The sequence below is a fragment of the Oncorhynchus masou genome, unplaced genomic scaffold (assembly GCF_036934945.1).
Source record: "Oncorhynchus masou masou isolate Uvic2021 unplaced genomic scaffold, UVic_Omas_1.1 unplaced_scaffold_459, whole genome shotgun sequence".
Lineage (NCBI taxonomy): Eukaryota > Metazoa > Chordata > Actinopteri > Salmoniformes > Salmonidae > Oncorhynchus > Oncorhynchus masou.
Window position 1 is genome coordinate 503,816 of NW_027010985.1, and position 18,529 is coordinate 522,344.

The 18,529-nt window shown below is 51.4% G+C and overlaps 1 protein-coding gene across 1 annotated transcript; it reads left to right on the forward strand.

The window, feature by feature from the left end:
• Positions 1-758: 758 nt before the first annotated feature.
• Positions 759-18,060, forward strand: LOC135535191 (cotranscriptional regulator ARB2A homolog). Its single transcript, XM_064961895.1, has 3 exons — positions 759-1,012; positions 1,181-1,675; positions 17,814-18,060. Exons 1-3 carry the CDS (start codon positions 759-761, stop codon positions 18,058-18,060), a joined length of 996 nt encoding a protein of 331 aa, XP_064817967.1.
• Positions 18,061-18,529: the final 469 nt, after the last annotated feature.

Below are 18,529 nucleotides of genomic sequence, written 5' to 3' on the forward strand. Positions count from 1 at the left end.
TACCTGACAGAGGCTACCAGTTTTTTTGGGGCTAAAATGTCCTGGTATTTGGGAGAGTTCATGATGCCGTTGACCTTAACAAAGGCCCCAGGACCAGCGGAAGCATCCCCCCCATAACATCAAAGATCCAGCACCATATTCCACAGTAGGTAATGGGGTTATTCTCTGCTCACACATCCTGATTTGGACACCAAACCCACCTCTGGTTTGCTCTATTTACAGGTGATCTGACCCAAAGCGCCAGGTTCCAATCCAAGTGGCGTTTAGAAAACTCCAGCTGTTTACATTTGTTGGATGACATGAATATAGAGCTCTTTGGCCACACACCATTGGAATAGTTGTATTAGCATAACATTATATAATTACCCCCCCAAAAATGTCAGTGTACAATATAGCTTAGTGTTTGTATAATTTAATACAGTCATTTCTGCTCATCTTTATCAAGGGTGTCAATAATTTGGAAGCCCACTGTGTCTATTACATGAAATGTAAAATGATCCCTGAAAACAAATAACAATGTGCTTACTTCCTCAATAATCCCAGGCTAGAGGCTAACGGGATCAGATAGCCCTTCCTCAATACTCCCAGGCTAGACATAGCCCTTCCTCAATACTGCCAGGCTAGAGACTAACGGGATCAGATAGCCCTTCCTCAATACCCCCAGGCTAGACCTAGCCCTTCCTCAATACTGCCAGGCTAGAGACTAACTGGATCAGTTGGCCCAGTGTTTGACATCTCCCTTTATGCTTTGCACCAGGATGGAGTTAATGTTGGACACCGCTAAGAGCCAGGGTCAGACCCAGAGCCAGGGGGGTCAGACTGTCTCCCCTCCCTCAATCTTCCCCTATCGCTTCACCTCGGACGGGCGTCTGCGTCACCGGGTCACCCAGGAGCCCTTCATGTTCCAGCGGAGCTGTGACCCAGACGCCACCCAGAGAGAGGACGAGGCCTTATGTCTCCACGTCACCCAACACGTTCACTCTCTCCTGGAGGAGCAGCTGCACCTCTTCAGGCTCTACCTCCCACCCCTCAGCAAGGAGGTCTACCTCTCTCCTCCATCTCTCAGCAAGGGGGTCTACCTCTCTCCTCCATCTCTTAGAAAGGAGGTCTACCTCCCTCCTCCATCTCTTAGAAAGGAGGTCTACCTCCCTCCTCCACCAGAGCCTCAGGGGGACCACAGGGTCTACTTTAGCCCCCACCGAGGAGCCCCCAGCCAGGGCTACGTGTACCTCTCCCCTGGGGCCCTGGAGAGCCCTGCCACCCTGTTGGTGGTGGTCCAGGACCGGGGAACGATGCGCTGCGGGCTGTGGAGCTGGAGGGCTGCTGCCAGCCGAGGTCTGGAAAGAGGCAGCATGATCCCCTACGTGAAGAGGGTCCTAGAAGAGGGCAGCTCTGTCCTCCTGATGAACCCCAACCAGGGAGGAGGTGTTGGGGAGACTCCGGAGGAGCACGTTCACCGCGTCTGGGACCTCCTGGTGTCGCGCTGCGTCTCCCGGCGTGTCGTCGTGGTAGCGCACGGTTACGGAGGCCTGGCGTTCGTGGACCTGCTGTGCCGACGCCCACAACAAGTGGTGGGGCAGGTGTGGGCGGCGGCCTTCCTGGACTCCTCCCACAGCCTGTGGCACCAGCCGTTGGACGCGGTGGGCCGAGAGTGGCTGAGGACACGCTCTAGGAGGTGGGTTGATGTCTTTATGTAACCAGGGAAGTCAGGACACGCTCTAGGAGGTGGGTTGATGTCTTTATGTAACCAGGGAAGTCAGGACACGCTCTAGGAGGTGGGTTGATGTCTTTAACCAGGGAAGTCAGGACATGCTCTAGGAGGAGGGTTGATGTCTTTAACCAGGGAAGTCAGGACACGCTCTAGGAGGTGGGTTGATGTCTTTAACCAGGGAAGTCAGGACACGCCCTAGGAGGTGGGTTGATGTCTTTATGTAACCAGGGAAGTCAGGACACGCTCTAGGAGGTGGGTTGATGTCTTTATGTAACCAGGGAAGTCAGGACACGCCCTAGGAGGTGGGTTGATGTCTTTAACCAGGGAAGTCAGGACACGCCCTAGGAGGTGGGTTGATGTCTTTAACCAGGGAAGTCAGGACATGCTCTAGGAGGTGGGTTGATGTCTTTATGTAACCAGGGAAGTCAGGACACGCTCTAGGAGGTGGGTTGATGTCTTTAACCAGGGAAGTCAGGACACGCTCTAGGAGGTGGGTTGATGTCTTTATGTAACCAGGGAAGTCAGGACACGCTCTAGGAGGAGGGTTGATGTCTTTATGTAACCAGGGAAGTCAGGACACGCTCTAGGAGGTGGGTTGATGTCTTTATGTAACCAGGGAAGTCAGGACACGCTCTAGGAGGAGGGTTGATGTCTTTAACCAGGGAAGTCAGGACACGCTCTAGGAGGTGGGTTGATGTCTTTAACCAGGGAAGTCAGGACACGCTCTAGGAGGAGGGTTGATGTCTTTATATAACCAGGGAAGTCAGGACACGCTCTAGGAGGTGGGTTGATGTCTTTATGTAACCAGGGAAGTCAGGACACGCTCTAGGAGGAGGGTTGATGTCTTTATGTAACCAGGGAAGTCAGGACACGCTCTAGGAGGAGGGTTGATGTCTTTATGTAACCAGGGAAGTCAGGACATGCTCTAGGAGGTGGGTTGATGTCTTTAACCAGGGAAGTCAGGACACGCTCTAGGAGGTGGGTTGATGTCTTTAACCAGGGAAGTCAGGACACGCTCTAGGAGGTGGGTTGATGTCTTTAACCAGGGAAGTCAGGACACGCTCTAGGAGGTGGGTTGATGTCTTTATGTAACCAGGGAAGTCAGGACACGCTCTAGGAGGAGGGTTGATGTCTTTAACCAGGGAAGTCAGGACACGCTCTAGGAGGTGGGTTGATGTCTTTATGTAACCAGGGAAGTCAGGACACGCTCTAGGAGGAGGGTTGATGTCTTTATGTAACCAGGGAAGTCAGGACACGCTCTAGGAGGTGGGTTGATGTCTTTATGTAACCAGGGAAGTCAGGACACGCTCTAGGAGGTGGGTTGATGTCTTTAACCAGGGAAGTCAGGACACGCTCTAGGAGGTGGGTTGATGTCTTTATGTAACCAGGGAAGTCAGGACACGCTCTAGGAGGTGGGTTGATGTCTTTATGTAACCAGGGAAGTCAGGACACGCTCTAGGAGGTGGGTTGATGTCTTTAACCAGGGAAGTCAGGACACGCTCTAGGAGGTGGGTTGATGTCTTTATGTAACCAGGGAAGTCAGGACACGCTCTAGGAGGAGGGTTGATGTCTTTATGTAACCAGGGAAGTCAGGACACGCTCTAGGAGGTGGGTTGATGTCTTTAACCAGGGAAGTCAGGACACGCTCTAGGAGGTGGGTTGATGTCTTTAACCAGGGAAGTCAGGACACGCTCTAGGAGGTGGGTTGATGTCTTTAACCAGGGAAGTCAGGACACGCTCTAGGAGGTGGGTTGATGTCTTTATGTAACCAGGGAAGTCAGGACACGCTCTAGGAGGTGGGTTGATGTCTTTATGTAACCAGGGAAGTCAGGACACGCTCTAGGAGGAGGGTTGATGTCTTTAACCAGGGAAGTCAGGACACGCTCTAGGAGGTGGGTTGATGTCTTTATGTAACCAGGGAAGTCAGGACACGCTCTAGGAGGTGGGTTGATGTCTTTAACCAGGGAAGTCAGGACACGCTCTAGGAGGTGGGTTGATGTCTTTAACCAGGGAAGTCAGGACACGCTCTAGGAGGTGGGTTGATGTCTTTAACCAGGGAAGTCAGGACACGCTCTAGGAGGTGGGTTGATGTCTTTATGTAACCAGGGAAGTCAGGACACGCTCTAGGAGGTGGGTTGATGTCTTTATGTAACCAGGGAAGTCAGGACACGCTCTAGGAGGTGGGTTGATGTCTTTAACCAGGGAAGTCAGGACACGCTCTAGGAGGAGGGTTGATGTCTTTAACCAGGGAAGTCAGGACACGCTCTAGGAGGAGGGTTGATGTCTTTATGTAACCAGGGAAGTCAGGACACGCTCTAGGAGGTGGGTTGATGTCTTTATGTAACCAGGGAAGTCAGGACACGCTCTAGGAGGAGGGTTGATGTCTTTATGTAACCAGGGAAGTCAGGACACGCTCTAGGAGGTGGGTTGATGTCTTTAACCAGGGAAGTCAGGACACGCTCTAGGAGGTGGGTTGATGTCTTTAACCAGGGAAGTCAGGACACGCTCTAGGAGGTGGGTTGATGTCTTTAACCAGGGAAGTCAGGACACGCTCTAGGAGGTGGGTTGATGTCTGTAACCAGGGAAGTCAGGACACGCTCTAGGAGGTGGGTTGATGTCTTTATATAACCAGGGAAGTCAGGACACGCTCTAGGAGGAGGGTTGATGTCTTTATGTAACCAGGGAAGTCAGGACACGCTCTAGGAGGTGGGTTGATGTCTGTAACCAGGGAAGTCAGGACACGCTCTAGGAGGTGGGTTGATGTCTTTAACCAGGGAAGTCAGGACACGCTCTAGGAGGTGGGTTGATGTCTTCAACCAGGGAAGTCAGGACACACTCTAGGAGGTGGGTTGATGTCTTTATGTAACCAGGGAAGTCAGGACACGCTCTAGGAGGAGGGTTGATGTCTTTAACCAGGGAAGTCAGGACACGCTCTAGGAGGAGGGTTGATGTCTTTATGTAACCAGGGAAGTCAGGACACGCTCTAGGAGGTGGGTTGATGTCTTTATGTAACCAGGGAAGTCAGGACACGCTCTAGGAGGAGGGTTGATGTCTTTAACCAGGGAAGTCAGGACACGCACTAGGAGGAGGGTTGATGTCTTTAACCAGGGAAGTCAGGACACGCTCTAGGAGGTTGATGTCTTTAACCAGATGTCTTTATGTAACCAGGGAAGTCAGGACACGCTCTAGGAGGTGGGTTGATGTCTTTAACCAGGGAAGTCAGGACACGCTCTAGGAGGTGGGTTGATGTCTTTATGTAACCAGGGAAGTCAGGACACGCTCTAGGAGGTGGGTTGATGTCTTTATGTAACCAGGGAAGTCAGGACACGCTCTAGGAGGAGGGTTGATGTCTTTATGTAACCAGGGAAGTCAGGACACGCTCTAGGAGGTGGGTTGATGTCTTTAACCAGGGAAGTCAGGACACGCTCTAGGAGGTGGGTTGATGTCTTTATGTAACCAGGGAAGTCAGGACACGCTCTAGGAGGAGGGTTGATGTCTTTAACCAGGGAAGTCAGGACACGCTCTAGGAGGTGGGGTTGATGTCTTTAACCAGGGAAGTCAGGACACGCTCTAGGAGGTGGGTTGATGTCTTTATGTAACCAGGGAAGTCAGGACACGCTCTAGGAGGTGGGTTGATGTCTTTAACCAGGGAAGTCAGGACACGCTCTAGGAGGTGGGTTGATGTCTTTATGTAACCAGGGAAGTCAGGACACGCTCTAGGAGGTGGGTTGATGTCTTTAACCAGGGAAGTCAGGACACGCTCTAGGAGGTGGGTTGATGTCTTTATGTAACCAGGGAAGTCAGGACACGCTCTAGGAGGTGGGTTGATGTCTTTAACCAGGGAAGTCAGGACACGCTCTAGGAGGAGGGTTGATGTCTTTAACCAGGAAGTCAGGACACGCTCTAGGAGGTGGGTTGATGTCTTTATGTAACCAGGGAAGTCAGGACACGCTCTAGGAGGTGGGTTGATGTCTTTATGTAACCAGGGAAGTCAGGACACGCTCTAGGAGGAGGGTTGATGTCTTTATGTAACCAGGGAAGTCAGGACACGCTCTAGGAGGTGGGTTGATGTCTTTAACCAGGGAAGTCAGGACACGCTCTAGGAGGTGGGTTGATGTCTTTAACCAGGGAAGTCAGGACACGCTCTAGGAGGTGGGTTGATGTCTTTAACCAGGGAAGTCAGGACACGCTCTAGGAGGTGGGTTGATGTCTTTAACCAGGGAAGTCAGGACACGCTCTAGGAGGTGGGTTGATGTCTTTATGTAACCAGGGAAGTCAGGACACGCTCTAGGAGGAGGGTTGATGTCTTTATGTAACCAGGGAAGTCAGGACACGCTCTAGGAGGTGGGTTGATGTCTTTAACCAGGGAAGTCAGGACACGCTCTAGGAGGTGGGTTGATGTCTTTAACCAGGGAAGTCAGGACACGCTCTAGGAGGTGGGTTGATGTCTTTATGTAACCAGGGAAGTCAGGACTCTTTAGGAGGGAGGTGGGTTGATGTCTTTATGTAACCAGGGAAGTCAGGACACGCTCTAGGAGGTGGGTTGATGTCTTTAACCAGGGAAGTCAGGACACGCTCTAGGAGGTGGGTTGATGTCTTTAACCAGGGAAGTCAGGACACGCTCTAGGAGGTGGGTTGATGTCTTTTGTAACCAGGGAAGTCAGGACACGCTCTAGGAGGTGGGTTGATGTCTTTATGTAACCAGGGAAGTCAGGACACGCTCTAGGAGGTGGGTTGATGTCTTTAAGGAGGTGGGTTGATGTCCAGGGAAGTCAGGACACGCTCTAGGAGGTGGGTTGATGTCTTTATGTAACCAGGGAAGTCAGGACACGCTCTAGGAGGTGGGTTGATGTCTTTAACCAGGGAAGTCAGGACACGCTCTAGGAGGTGGGTTGATGTCTTTATGTAACCAGGGAAGTCAGGACACGCTCTAGGAGGTGGGTTGATGTCTTTAACCAGGGAAGTCAGGACACGCTCTAGGAGGTGGGTTGATGTCTTTAACCAGGGAAGTCAGGACACGCTCTAGGAGGTGGGTTGATGTCTTTATGTAACCAGGGAAGTCAGGACACGCTCTAGGAGGTGGGTTGATGTCTTTAACCAGGGAAGTCAGGACACGCTCTAGGAGGTGGGTTGATGTCTTTATGTAACCAGGGAAGTCAGGACACGCTCTAGGAGGTGGGTTGATGTCTTTAACCAGGGAAGTCAGGACACGCTCTAGGAGGTGGGTTGATGTCTTTAACCAGGGAAGTCAGGACACGCTCTAGGAGGTGGGTTGATGTCTTTAACCAGGGAAGTCAGGACACGCTCTAGGAGGAGGGTTGATGTCTTTATGTAACCAGGGAAGTCAGGACACGCTCTAGGAGGTGGGTTGATGTCTTTATGTAACCAGGGAAGTCAGGACACGCTCTAGGAGGTGGGTTGATGTGTCTTTAACCAGGGAAGTCAGGACACGCTCTAGGAGGTGGGTTGATGTCTTTAACCAGGGAAGTCAGGACACGCTCTAGGAGGTGGGTTGATGTCTTTATGTAACCAGGGAAGTCAGGACACGCTCTAGGAGGTGGGTTGATGTCTTTATGTAACCAGGGAAGTCAGGACACGCCCTAGGAGGTGGGTTGATGTCTTTATGGGAAGTAACCAGGAGGTGGGTTGATGTCTTTAGGGAAGTCAGGACACGCTCTAGGAGGTGGGTTGATGTCTTTATGTAACCAGGGAAGTCAGGACACGCTCTAGGAGGTGGGTTGATGTCTTTAACCAGGGAAGTCAGGACACGCTCTAGGAGGAGGGTTGATGTCTTTAACCAGGGAAGTCAGGACACGCTCTAGGAGGTGGGTTGATGTCTTTATGTAACCAGGGAAGTCAGGAGGTGGGTTGATGTCTTTATGTAACCACGACACGCTCTAGGAGGTGGGTTGATGTCTTTATGTAACCAGGGAAGTCAGGACACGCTCTAGGAGGTGGGTTGATGTCTTTATGTAACCAGGGAAGTCAGGACACGCTCTAGGAGGTGGGTTGATGTCTTTAACCAGGGAAGTCAGGACACGCTCTAGGAGGTGGGTTGATGTCTTTAACCAGGGAAGTCAGGACACGCTCTAGGAGGTGGGTTGATGTCTTTAACCAGGGAAGTCAGGACACGCTCTAGGAGGTGGGTTGATGTCTTTATGTAACCAGGGAAGTCAGGACACGCTCTAGGAGGTGGGTTGATGTCTTTATGTAACCAGGGAAGTCAGGACACGCTCTAGGAGGTGGGTTGATGTCTTTATGTAACCAGGAAGTCAGGACACGCTCTAGGAGGTGGGTTGATGTCTTTAACCAGGGAAGTCAGGACACGCTCTAGGAGGTGGGTTGATGTCTTTATGTAACAGGACACGCTCTAGGAGGTGGGTTGATGTCTTTAACCAGGGAAGTCAGGACACGCTCTAGGAGGTGGGTTGATGTCTTTAACCAGGGAAGTCAGGACACGCTCTAGGAGGTGGGTTGATGTCTTTATGTAACCAGGGAAGTCAGGACACGCTCTAGGAGGTGGGTTGATGTCTTTATCTAGGAGGTATGTCTTTACCAGGGAAGTCAGGACACGCTCTAGGAGGTGGGTTGATGTCTTTATGTAACCAGGGAAGTCAGGACACGCTCTAGGAGGTGGGTTGATGTCTTTAACCAGGGAAGTGGACACGCTCTAGGAGGAGGTTGATGTCTACTTTATGTAACAGGGAAGTCAGGACACGCTCTAGGAGGTGGGTTGATGTCTTTATGTAACCAGGGAAGTCAGGACACGCTCTAGGAGGTGGGTTGATGTCTTTATGTAACCAGGGAAGTCAGGACACGCTCTAGGAGGTGGGTTGATGTCTTTAACCAGGGAAGTCAGGACACGCTCTAGGAGGTGGGTTGATGTCTTTAACCAGGGAAGTCAGGACACGCTCTTTAGGAGGAGGGTTGATGTCTTTAACCAGGGAAGTCAGGACACGGGAAGTCTCTAGGAGGTGGGTTGATGTCTTTATGTAACCAGGGAAGTCAGGACACGCTCTAGGAGGTGGGTTGATGTCTTTATGTAACCAGGGAAGTCAGGACACGCTCTAGGAGGAGGGTTGATGTCTTTAACCAGGGAAGTCAGGACACGCTCTAGGAGGTGGGTTGATGTCTTTAACCAGGGAAGTCAGGACACGCTCTAGGAGGTGGGTTGGATGTGATGTCTTTATCAGTAAGGAGGGTTGATGTCTTTAGGGAAGTCAGGACACGCTCTAGGAGGTGGGTTGTGTCTTTATGTAACCAGGGAAGTCAGGACACGCTCTAGGAGGTGGGTTGATGTCTTTATGTAACCAGGGAAGTCAGGACACGCTCTAGGAGGTGGGTTGATGTCTTTATGTAACCAGGGAAGTCAGGACACGCTCTAGGAGGTGGGTTGATGTCTTTATGTAACCAGGGAAGTCAGGACACGCTCTAGGAGGTGGGTTGATGTCTTTAACCAGGGAAGTCAGGACACGCTCTAGGAGGTGGGTTGATGTCTTTATGTAACCAGGGAAGTCAGGACACGCTCTAGGAGGTGGGTTGATGTCTTTAACCAGGGAAGTCAGGACACGCTCTAGGAGGTGGGTTGATGTCTTTAAACCAGGGAAGTCAGGACACGCTCTAGGAGGAGGGTTGATGTCTTTATGTAACCAGGGAAGTCAGGACACGCTCTAGGAGGTGGGTTGATGTCTTTATGTAACCAGGGAAGTCAGGACACGCTCTAGGAGGTGGGTTGATGTCTTTATGTAACCAGGGAAGTCAGGACACGCTCTAGGAGGTGGGTTGATGTCTTTATCAGGACACGCTAACCAGGGAAGTCAGGACACGCTCTAGGAGGTGGGTTGATGTCTTTAACCAGGGAAGTCAGGACACGCTCTAGGAGGTGGGTTGATGTCTTTAACCAGGGAAGTCAGGAACCAGGGAAGTCAGGACACGCTCTAGGAGGTGGGTTGATGTCTTTATGGGAAGTCAGGACACGCTCTAGGAGGTGGGTTGATGTCTTTAGGGAGGAGGTGGGTTGATGTCTTTATGTAACCAGGGAAGGACACGCTCTAGGAGGTGGGTTGATGTCTTTAACCAGGGAAGTCAGGACACGCTCTAGGAGGTGGGTTGATGTCTTTAACCAGGGAAGTCAGGACACGCTCTAGGAGGAGGGGAAGTTGGATGGGTTGATGTCTTTATGTAACCAGGGAAGTCAGGACACGCTCTAGGAGGATGTCTTTAACCAGGAAGTCAGGACACGCTCTAGGAGGTTGATGTCTTTATGTAACCAGGGAAGTCAGGACACGCTCTAGGAGGTGGGTTGATGTCTTTAACCAGGTTGGATGTGTCTTTATGTAACCAGGGAAGTCAGGACACGCTCTAGGAGGTGGGTTGATGTCTTTAAACCAGGGAAGTCAGGACACGCTCTAGGAGGTGGGTTGATGTCTTTATGTAACCAGGGAAGTCAGGACACGCTCTAGGAGGTGGGTTGATGTCTTTAACCAGGGAAGTCAGGACACGCTCTAGGAGGTGGGTTGATGTCTTTAACCAGGGAAGTCAGGACACGCTCTAGGAGGTGGGTTGATGTCTTTAACCAGGGAAGTCAGGACACGCTCTAGGAGGTGGGTTGATGTCTTTATGGGAAGTCAGGACACAGGGGGTTGATGTCTTTAACCAGGGAAGTCAGGACACGCTCTAGGAGGTGGGTTGATGTCTTTATGTAACCAGGGAAGTCAGGACACGCTCTAGGAGGTGGGTTGATGTCTTTAACCAGGGAAGTCAGGACAGCTCTAGGAGGTGGGTTGATGTCTTTAACCAGGGAAGTCAGGACACGCTCTAGGAGGTGGGTTGATGTCTTTAAACCAGGGAAGTCAGGACACGCTCTAGGAGGTGTCTTTAACCAGGGAAGTCAGGGGAAGTCAGGACACGCTGATGGGTTGATGTCTTTAACCAGGGAAGTCAGGACACGCTCTAGGAGGAGGGTTGATGTCTTTATGTAACCAGGGAAGTCAGGACACGCTCTAGGAGGTGGGTTGATGTCTTTAACCAGGGAAGTCAGGACACGCTCTAGGAGGTGGGTTGATGTCTTTATGTAACCAGGGAAGTCAGGACACGCTCTAGGAGGTGGGTTGATGTCTTTAACCAGGGAAGTCAGGACACGCTCTAGGAGGTGGGTTGATGTCTTTAACCAGGGAAGTCAGGACACGCTCTAGGAGGTGGGTTGATGTCTTTAACCAGGGAAGTCAGGACACGCTCTAGGAGGAGGGTTGATGTCTTTAACCAGGGAAGTCAGGACACGCTCTAGGAGGTGGGTTGATGTCTTTATGTAACCAGGGAAGTCAGGACACGCTCTAGGAGGTGGGTTGATGTCTTTATGTAACCAGGGAAGTCAGGACACGCTCTAGGAGGAGGGTTGATGTCTTTATGTAACCAGGGAAGTCAGGACACGCTCTAGGAGGACACGCTCTAGGGTTGATGTCTTTAACCAGGGAAGTCAGGACACGCTCTAGGAGGTGGGTTGATGTCTTTAACCAGGGAAGTCAGGACACGCTCTAGGAGGTGGGTTGATGTCTTTATGTAACCAGGGAAGTCAGGACACGCTCTAGGAGGTGGGTTGATGTCTTTAACCAGGGAAGTCAGGACACGCTCTAGGAGGTGGGTTGATGTCTTTATGTAACCAGGGAAGTCAGGACACGCTCTAGGAGGTGGGTTGATGTCTTTAACCAGGGAAGTCAGGACACGCTCTAGGATCTTTATGTAACCAGTCTTTATGTCTTTATGTAACCAGGGAAGTCAGGACACGCTCTAGGAGGTGGGTTGATGTCTTTAACCAGGGAAGTCAGGACACGCTCTAGGAGGTGGGTTGATGTCTTTAACCAGGGAAGTCAGGACACGCTCTAGGAGGTGGGTTGATGTCTTTATGTAACCAGGGAAGTCAGGACACGCTCTAGGAGGTGGGTTGATGTCTTTATGTAACCAGGGAAGTCAGGACACGCTCTAGGAGGTGGGTTGATGTCTTTAAAGTCCAGGGAAGTCAGGACACGCTCTAGGAGGTGGGTTGATGTCTTTAACCAGGGAAGTCAGGACACGCTCTAGGAGGTGGGTTGATGTCTTTATGTAACCAGGGAAGTCAGGACACGCTCTAGGAGGTGGGTTGATGTCTTTAACCAGGGAAGTCAGGACACGCTCTAGGAGGTGGGTTGATGTCTTTAACCAGGGAAGTCAGGACACGCTCTAGGAGGTGGGTTGATGTCTTTATGTAACCAGGGAAGTCAGGACACGCTCTAGGAGGTGGGTTGATGTCTTTAACCAGGGAAGTCAGGACACGCTCTAGGAGGTGGGTTGATGTCTTTATGTAACCAGGGAAGTCAGGACACGCTCTAGGAGGTGGGTTGATGTCTTTATGTAACCAGGGAAGTCAGGACACGCTCTAGGAGGTGGGTTGATGTCTTTAACAGGACAGGGAAGGGTTGATGTCTTTAACCAGGGAAGTCAGGACACGCTCTAGGAGGAGGGTTGATGTCTTTAACCAGGGAAGTCAGGACACGCTCTAGGAGGTGGGTTGATGTCTTTATCAGTAACCAGGGAAGTCAGGACACGCTCTAGGAGGTGGGTTGATGTCTTTAACCAGGGAAGTCAGGAAGTCACGCTCTAGGAGGTGGGTTGATGTCTTTATGTAACCAGGGAAGTCAGGACACGCTCTAGGAGGTGGGTTGATGTCTTTATGTAACCAGGGAAGTCAGGACACGCTCTGGGAGGTGGGTTGATGTCTTTAACCAGGGAAGTCAGGACACGCTCTAGGAGGTGGGTTGATGTCTTTAACCAGGGAAGTCAGGACACGCTCTAGGAGGTGGGTTGATGTCTTTATCAGGACACGCTCTAGGAGGAGGGTTGATGTCTTTATGTACCAGGGAAGTCAGGACACGCTCTAGGAGGTGGGTTGATGTCTTTATGTAACCAGGGAAGTCAGGACACGCTCTAGGAGGAGGGTTGGGTTGATGTCTTTATGTCTTTATGTAACCAGGGAAGTCAGGACACGCTCTAGGAGGAGGGTTGATGTCTTTATGTAACCAGGGAAGTCAGGACACGCTCTAGGAGGTGGGTTGATGTCTTTAACCAGGGAAGTCAGGACACGCTCTAGGAGGAGGGTTGATGTCTTTAACCAGGGAAGTCAGGACACGCTCTAGGAGGTGGGTTGATGTCTTTATGTAACCAGGGAAGTCAGGACACGCTCTAGGAGGTGGGTTGATGTCTTTAACCAGGGAAGTAACCAGGAGAAGTCAGGACACGACACGCTCTAGGAGGTGGGTTGATGTCTTTATGTAACCAGGGAAGTCAGGACACGCTCTAGGAGGTGGGTTGATGTCTTTATGTAACCAGGGAAGTCAGGACACGCTCTAGGAGGTGGGTTGATGTCTTTATGTAACCAGGGAAGTCAGGACACGCTCTAGGAGGTGGGTTGATGTCTTTAACCAGGAAGTAACCAGGGAAGTCAGGACACGCTCTAGGAGGTGGGTTGATGTCTTTATCAGTAACCAGGGAAGTCAGGACACGCTCTAGGAGGTGGGTTGATGTCTTTATGTAACCAGGGAAGTCAGGACACGGGAAGTCTCTAGGAGGTGGGTTGATGTCTTTATGTAACCAGGGAAGTCAGGACACGCTCTAGGAGGTGGGTTGATGTCTTTATGTAACCAGGGAAGTCAGGACACGCTCTAGGAGGTGGGTTGATGTCTTTAACCAGGGAAGTCAGGACACGCTCTAGGAGGTGGGTTGATGTCTTTAACCAGGGAAGTCAGGACACGCTCTAGGAGGTGGGTTGATGTCTTTATGTAACCAGGGAAGTCAGGACACGCTCTAGGAGGTGGGTTGATGTCTTTAAACCAGGAAGTCAACACGCTCTAGGAGGTGGGTTGAGTCTTTAGGAAGTCAGGACACGCTCTAGGAGGTGGGTTGATGTCTTTATGTAACCAGGGAAGTCAGGACACGCTCTAGGAGGAGGGTTGATGTCTTTAACCAGGGAAGTCAGGACACGCTCTAGGAGGAGGTTGATGTCTTTAACCAGGGAAGTCAGGACACGCTCTAGGAGGTTTGATGTTTATGTAACCAGGGAAGTCAGGACACGCTCTAGGAGGTGGGTTGATGTCTTTATGTAACCAGGGAAGTCAGGACACGCTCTAGGAGGTGGTCTTTAACCAGGGGAAGTTAGGAGGAGGTGTGTCTTTAACCAGGGAAGTCAGGACACGCTCTAGGAGGTGGGTTGATGTCTTTATGTAAACAGGGAAGTCAGGACACGCTCTAGGAGGTGGGTTGATGTCTTTATGTAACCAGGGAAGTCAGGACACGCTCTAGGAGGTGTGTTGATGTCTTTATGTAACCAGGGAAGTCAGGACACGCTCTAGGAGGTGGGTTGATGTCTTTAACCAGGGAAGTGTAACCAGGGAAGTCAGGACACGCTCCAGGAGGTGGGTTGATGTCTTTATGTAACCAGGGAAGTCAGGACGCTCTAGGAGGTGGGTTGATGTCTTTAACCAGGGAAGTCAGGACACGCTCTAGGAGGTGTGTTGATGTCTTTATGTAACCAGGGAAGTCAGGACACGCTCTAGGAGGTGGGTTGATGTCTTTAACCAGGGAAGTCAGGACACTCTAGGAGGTGGGTTGATGTCTTTAGGGGAGGGACACGGGTTGATGTCTTTATGTAACCAGGGAAGTCAGGACACGCTCTAGGAGGTGGGTTGATGTCTTTAAACCAGGGAAGTCAGGACACGCTCTAGGAGGTGGGTTGATGTCTTTATAAACCAGGGAAGTCAGGACACGCTCTAGGAGGTGGGTTGATGTCTTTAACCAGGGAAGTCAGGACACGCTCTAGGAGGAGGGTTGATGTCTTTAACCAGGGAAGTCAGGACACGCTCTAGGAGGTGGGTTGATGTCTTTAACCAGGGAAGTCAGGACACGCTCTAGGAGGAGGGTTGATGTCTTTAACCAGGGAAGTCAGGACACGCTCTAGGAGGTGGGTTGATGTCTTTATGTAACCAGGGAAGTCAGGACACGCTCTAGGAGGTGGGTTGATGTCTTTAACCAGGGAAGTCAGGACACGCTCTAGGAGGTGGGTTGATGTCTTTAACCAGGGAAGTCAGGACACGCTCTAGGAGGTGGGTTGATGTCTTTAACCAGGGAAGTCAGGACACGCTCTAGGAGGTGGGTTGATGTCTTTAACCAGGGAAGTCAGGACACGCTCTAGGAGGTGGGTTGATGTCTTTATGTAACCAGGGAAGTCAGGACACGCTCTAGGAGGTGGGTTGATGTCTTTAACCAGGGAAGTCAGGACACGCTCTAGGAGGTGGGTTGATGTCTTTATGTAACCAGGGAAGTCAGGACACGCTCTAGGAGGTGGGTTGATGTCTTTAGGACACGCTCTAGGAGGTGGGTTGATGTCTTTACCAGGGAAGTCAGGACACGCTCTAGGACACGGGTTGATGTCTTTAACCAGGGAAGTCAGGACACGCTCTAGGAGGTGGGTTGATGTCTTTATGTCTTTAACCAGGGAAGTCAGGACACGCTCTAGGAGGTGGGTTGATGTCTTTAGGACACGTAGGAGGTGGGTTGATGTCTTTATGTAACCAGGGAAGTCAGGACACGCTCTAGGAGGTGGGTTGATGTCTTTATGTAACCAGGGAAGTCAGGACACGCTCTAGGAGGTGGGTTGATGTCTTTAACCAGGGAAGTCAGGACACGCTCTAGGAGGTGGGTTGATGTCTTTAACCAGGGAAGTCAGGACACGCTCTAGGAGGTGGGTTGATGTCTTTATGTAACCAGGGAAGTCAGGACACGCTCTAGGAGGTGGGTTGATGTCTTTAACCAGGGAAGTCAGGACACGCTCTAGGAGGTGGGTTGATGTCTTTATGTAACCAGGGAAGTCAGGACACGCTCTAGGAGGTGGGTTGATGTCTTTAACCAGGGAAGTCAGGACACGCTCTAGGAGGTGGGTTGATGTCTTTATGTAACCAGGGGTTGAAACCAGGGAAGTCAGGACACGCTCTAGGAGGTGGGTTGATGTCTTTAACCAGGGAAGTCAGGACACGCTCTAGGAGGTGGGTTGATGTCTTTATGTAACCAGGGAAGTCAGGACACGCTCTAGGAGGTGGGTTGATGTCTTTATGTAACCAGGGAAGTCAGGACACGCTCTAGGAGGTGGGTTGATGTCTTTATGTAACCAGGGAAGTCAGGACACGCTCTAGGAGGTGGGTTGATGTCTTTATGTAACCAGGGAAGTCAGGACACGCTCTAGGAGGTGGGTTGATGTCTTTAACCAGGGAAGTCAGGACACGCTCTAGGAGGTGGGTTGATGTCTTTAACCAGGGAAGTCAGGACACGCTCTAGGAGGTGGGTTGATGTCTTTAACCAGGGAAGTCAGGACACGCTCTAGGAGGTGGGTTGATGTCTTTAACCAGGGAAGTCAGGACACGCTCTAGGAGGTGGGTTGATGTCTTTAACCAGGGAAGTCAGGACACGCTCTAGGAGGTGGGTTGATGTCTTTATGTAACCAGGGAAGTCAGGACACGCTCTAGGAGGTGGGTTGATGTCTTTATGTAACCAGGGAAGTCAGGACACGCTCTAGGAGGTGGGTTGATGTCTTTATGTAACCAGGGAAGTCAGGACACGCTCTAGGAGGTGGGTTGATGTCTTTAACCAGGGAAGTCAGGACACGCTCTAGGAGGTGGGTTGATGTCTTTAACCAGGGAAGTCAGGACACGCTCTAGGAGGTGGGTTGATGTCTTTATGTAACCAGGGAAGTCAGGACACGCTCTAGGAGGTGGGTTGATGTCTTTAACCAGTAACCAGGAAAGTCAGGACACGCTCTAGGAGGTGGGTTGATGTCTTTATGTAACCAGGGAAGTCAGGACACGCTCTAGGAGGTGGGTTGATGTCTTTAACCAGGGAAGTCAGGACACGCTCTAGGAGGTGGGTTGATGTCTTTAACCAGGGAAGTCAGGACACGCTCTAGGAGGTGGGTTGATGTCTTTAACCAGGGAAGTCAGGACACGCTCTAGGAGGTGGGTTGATGTCTTTATGTAACCAGGGAAGTCAGGACACGCTCTAGGAGGTGGGTTGATGTCTTTATGTAACCAGGGAAGTCAGGACACGCTCTAGGAGGTGGGTTGATGTCTTTATGTAAGGGAAGTCCAGGGAAGTCAGGACACGCTCTAGGAGGTGGGTTGATGTCTTTATGTAACCAGGGAAGTCAGGACACGCTCTAGGAGGTGGGTTGATGTCTTTATGTAACCAGGGAAGTCAGGACACGCTCTAGGAGGTGGGTTGATGTCTTTATGTAACCAGGGAAGTCAGGACACGCTCTAGGAGGTGGGTTGATGTCTTTATGTAACCAGGGAAGTCAGGACACGCTCTAGGAGGTGGGTTGATGTCTTTAACCAGGGAAGTCAGGACACGCTCTAGGAGGTGGGTTGATGTCTTTAACCAGGGAAGTCAGGACACGCTCTAGGAGGTGGGTTGATGTCTTTAACCAGGGAAGTCAGGACACGCTCTAGGAGGTGGGTTGATGTCTTTATGTAACCAGGGAAGTCAGGACACGCTCTAGGAGGTGGGTTGATGTCTTTAACCAGGGAAGTCAGGACACGCTCTAGGAGGTGGGTTGATGTCTTTAACCAGGGAAGTCAGGACACGCTCTAGGAGGTGGGTTGATGTCTTTTTAACCAGGGAAGTCAGGACACGCTCTAGGAGGTGGGTTGATGTCTTTAACCAGGGAAGTCAGGACACGCTCTAGGAGGTGGGTTGATGTCTTTATGAACCAGGGAAGTCAGGACACGCTCTAGGAGGTGGGTTGATGTCTTTTGATGTCTTTAACCAGGGAAGTCAGGACACGCTCTAGGAGGTGGGTTGATGTCTTTAACCAGGGTCCTAGTCAGGACACGCACGCTCTAGGAGGTGGGTTGATGTCTTTACCACCAGGGAAGTCAGGACACGCTCTAGGAGGTGGGTTGATGTCTTTATGTAACCAGGGAAGTCAGGACACGCTCTAGGAGGAGGGTTGATGTCTTTAACCAGGGAAGTAATTGACAATATATTCTCTTTTACATTGCACATTACGTGACACGTTGCCTTCCAGGTGGGTACTGAGCTCCAAGCCCCTGAACCAGCCGGTGGGCTCACTGAAAGCAGGATGCCCTCAGATGTCAGCTGGGACACAGAGTCATGACGCGGCTCCATCTGTCTGCATGGAGTCTGTGTTCAGGTTCTTCTCCAAAACTCTGAGTCCTAAACCGCCCACCACCTTCAGTATGGTGACCCGCAGCAGGGGCACAGTGGGGCAGATCAGACCTCACAACGGGAGAGGCATCACCAGGCCTTACTGACAGCACCAGTGGGACAGATCAGACCTCACAACGGGAGAGGCATCACCAGGCCTTACTGACAGCACCAGTGGGACAGATCAGACCTCACAACGGGAGAGGCATCACCAGGCCTTACTGACAGCACCAGTGGGACAGATCAGACCTCACAACGGGAGAGGCATCACCAGGCCTTACTGACAGCACCAGGAGTACAGAGACAGACCTCACAACGGGAGAGGCATCACCAGGCCTTAATGACAGCACCAGTGGGACAGATCAGACCTCACAACGGGAGAGGCATCACCAGGCCTTACTGACAGCACCAGTGGGACAGATCAGACCTCACAACGGGAGAGGCATCACCAAGCCTTACTGACAGCACCAGTGGGACAGATCAGACCTCACAACGGGAGAGGCATCACCAGGCCTTACTGACAGCACCAGTGGGACAGATCAGACCTCACAACGGGAGAGGCATCACCAGGCCTTA

Bases quoted from the DNA above. Each gene is read 5' to 3' on its own strand.
- LOC135535191 (XM_064961895.1), top strand. From the start codon at position 759: ATGGAGTTAATGTTGGACACCGCTAAGAGCCAGGGTCAGACCCAGAGC. The intron at 1,013-1,180 runs GCTCTACCTCCC...GGGGGACCACAG, and splicing joins GAGCAGCTGCACCTCTTCAG to GGTCTACTTTAGCCCCCACC. The intron at 1,676-17,813 runs GTGGGTTGATGT...GTTGCCTTCCAG, and splicing joins CTGAGGACACGCTCTAGGAG to GTGGGTACTGAGCTCCAAGC.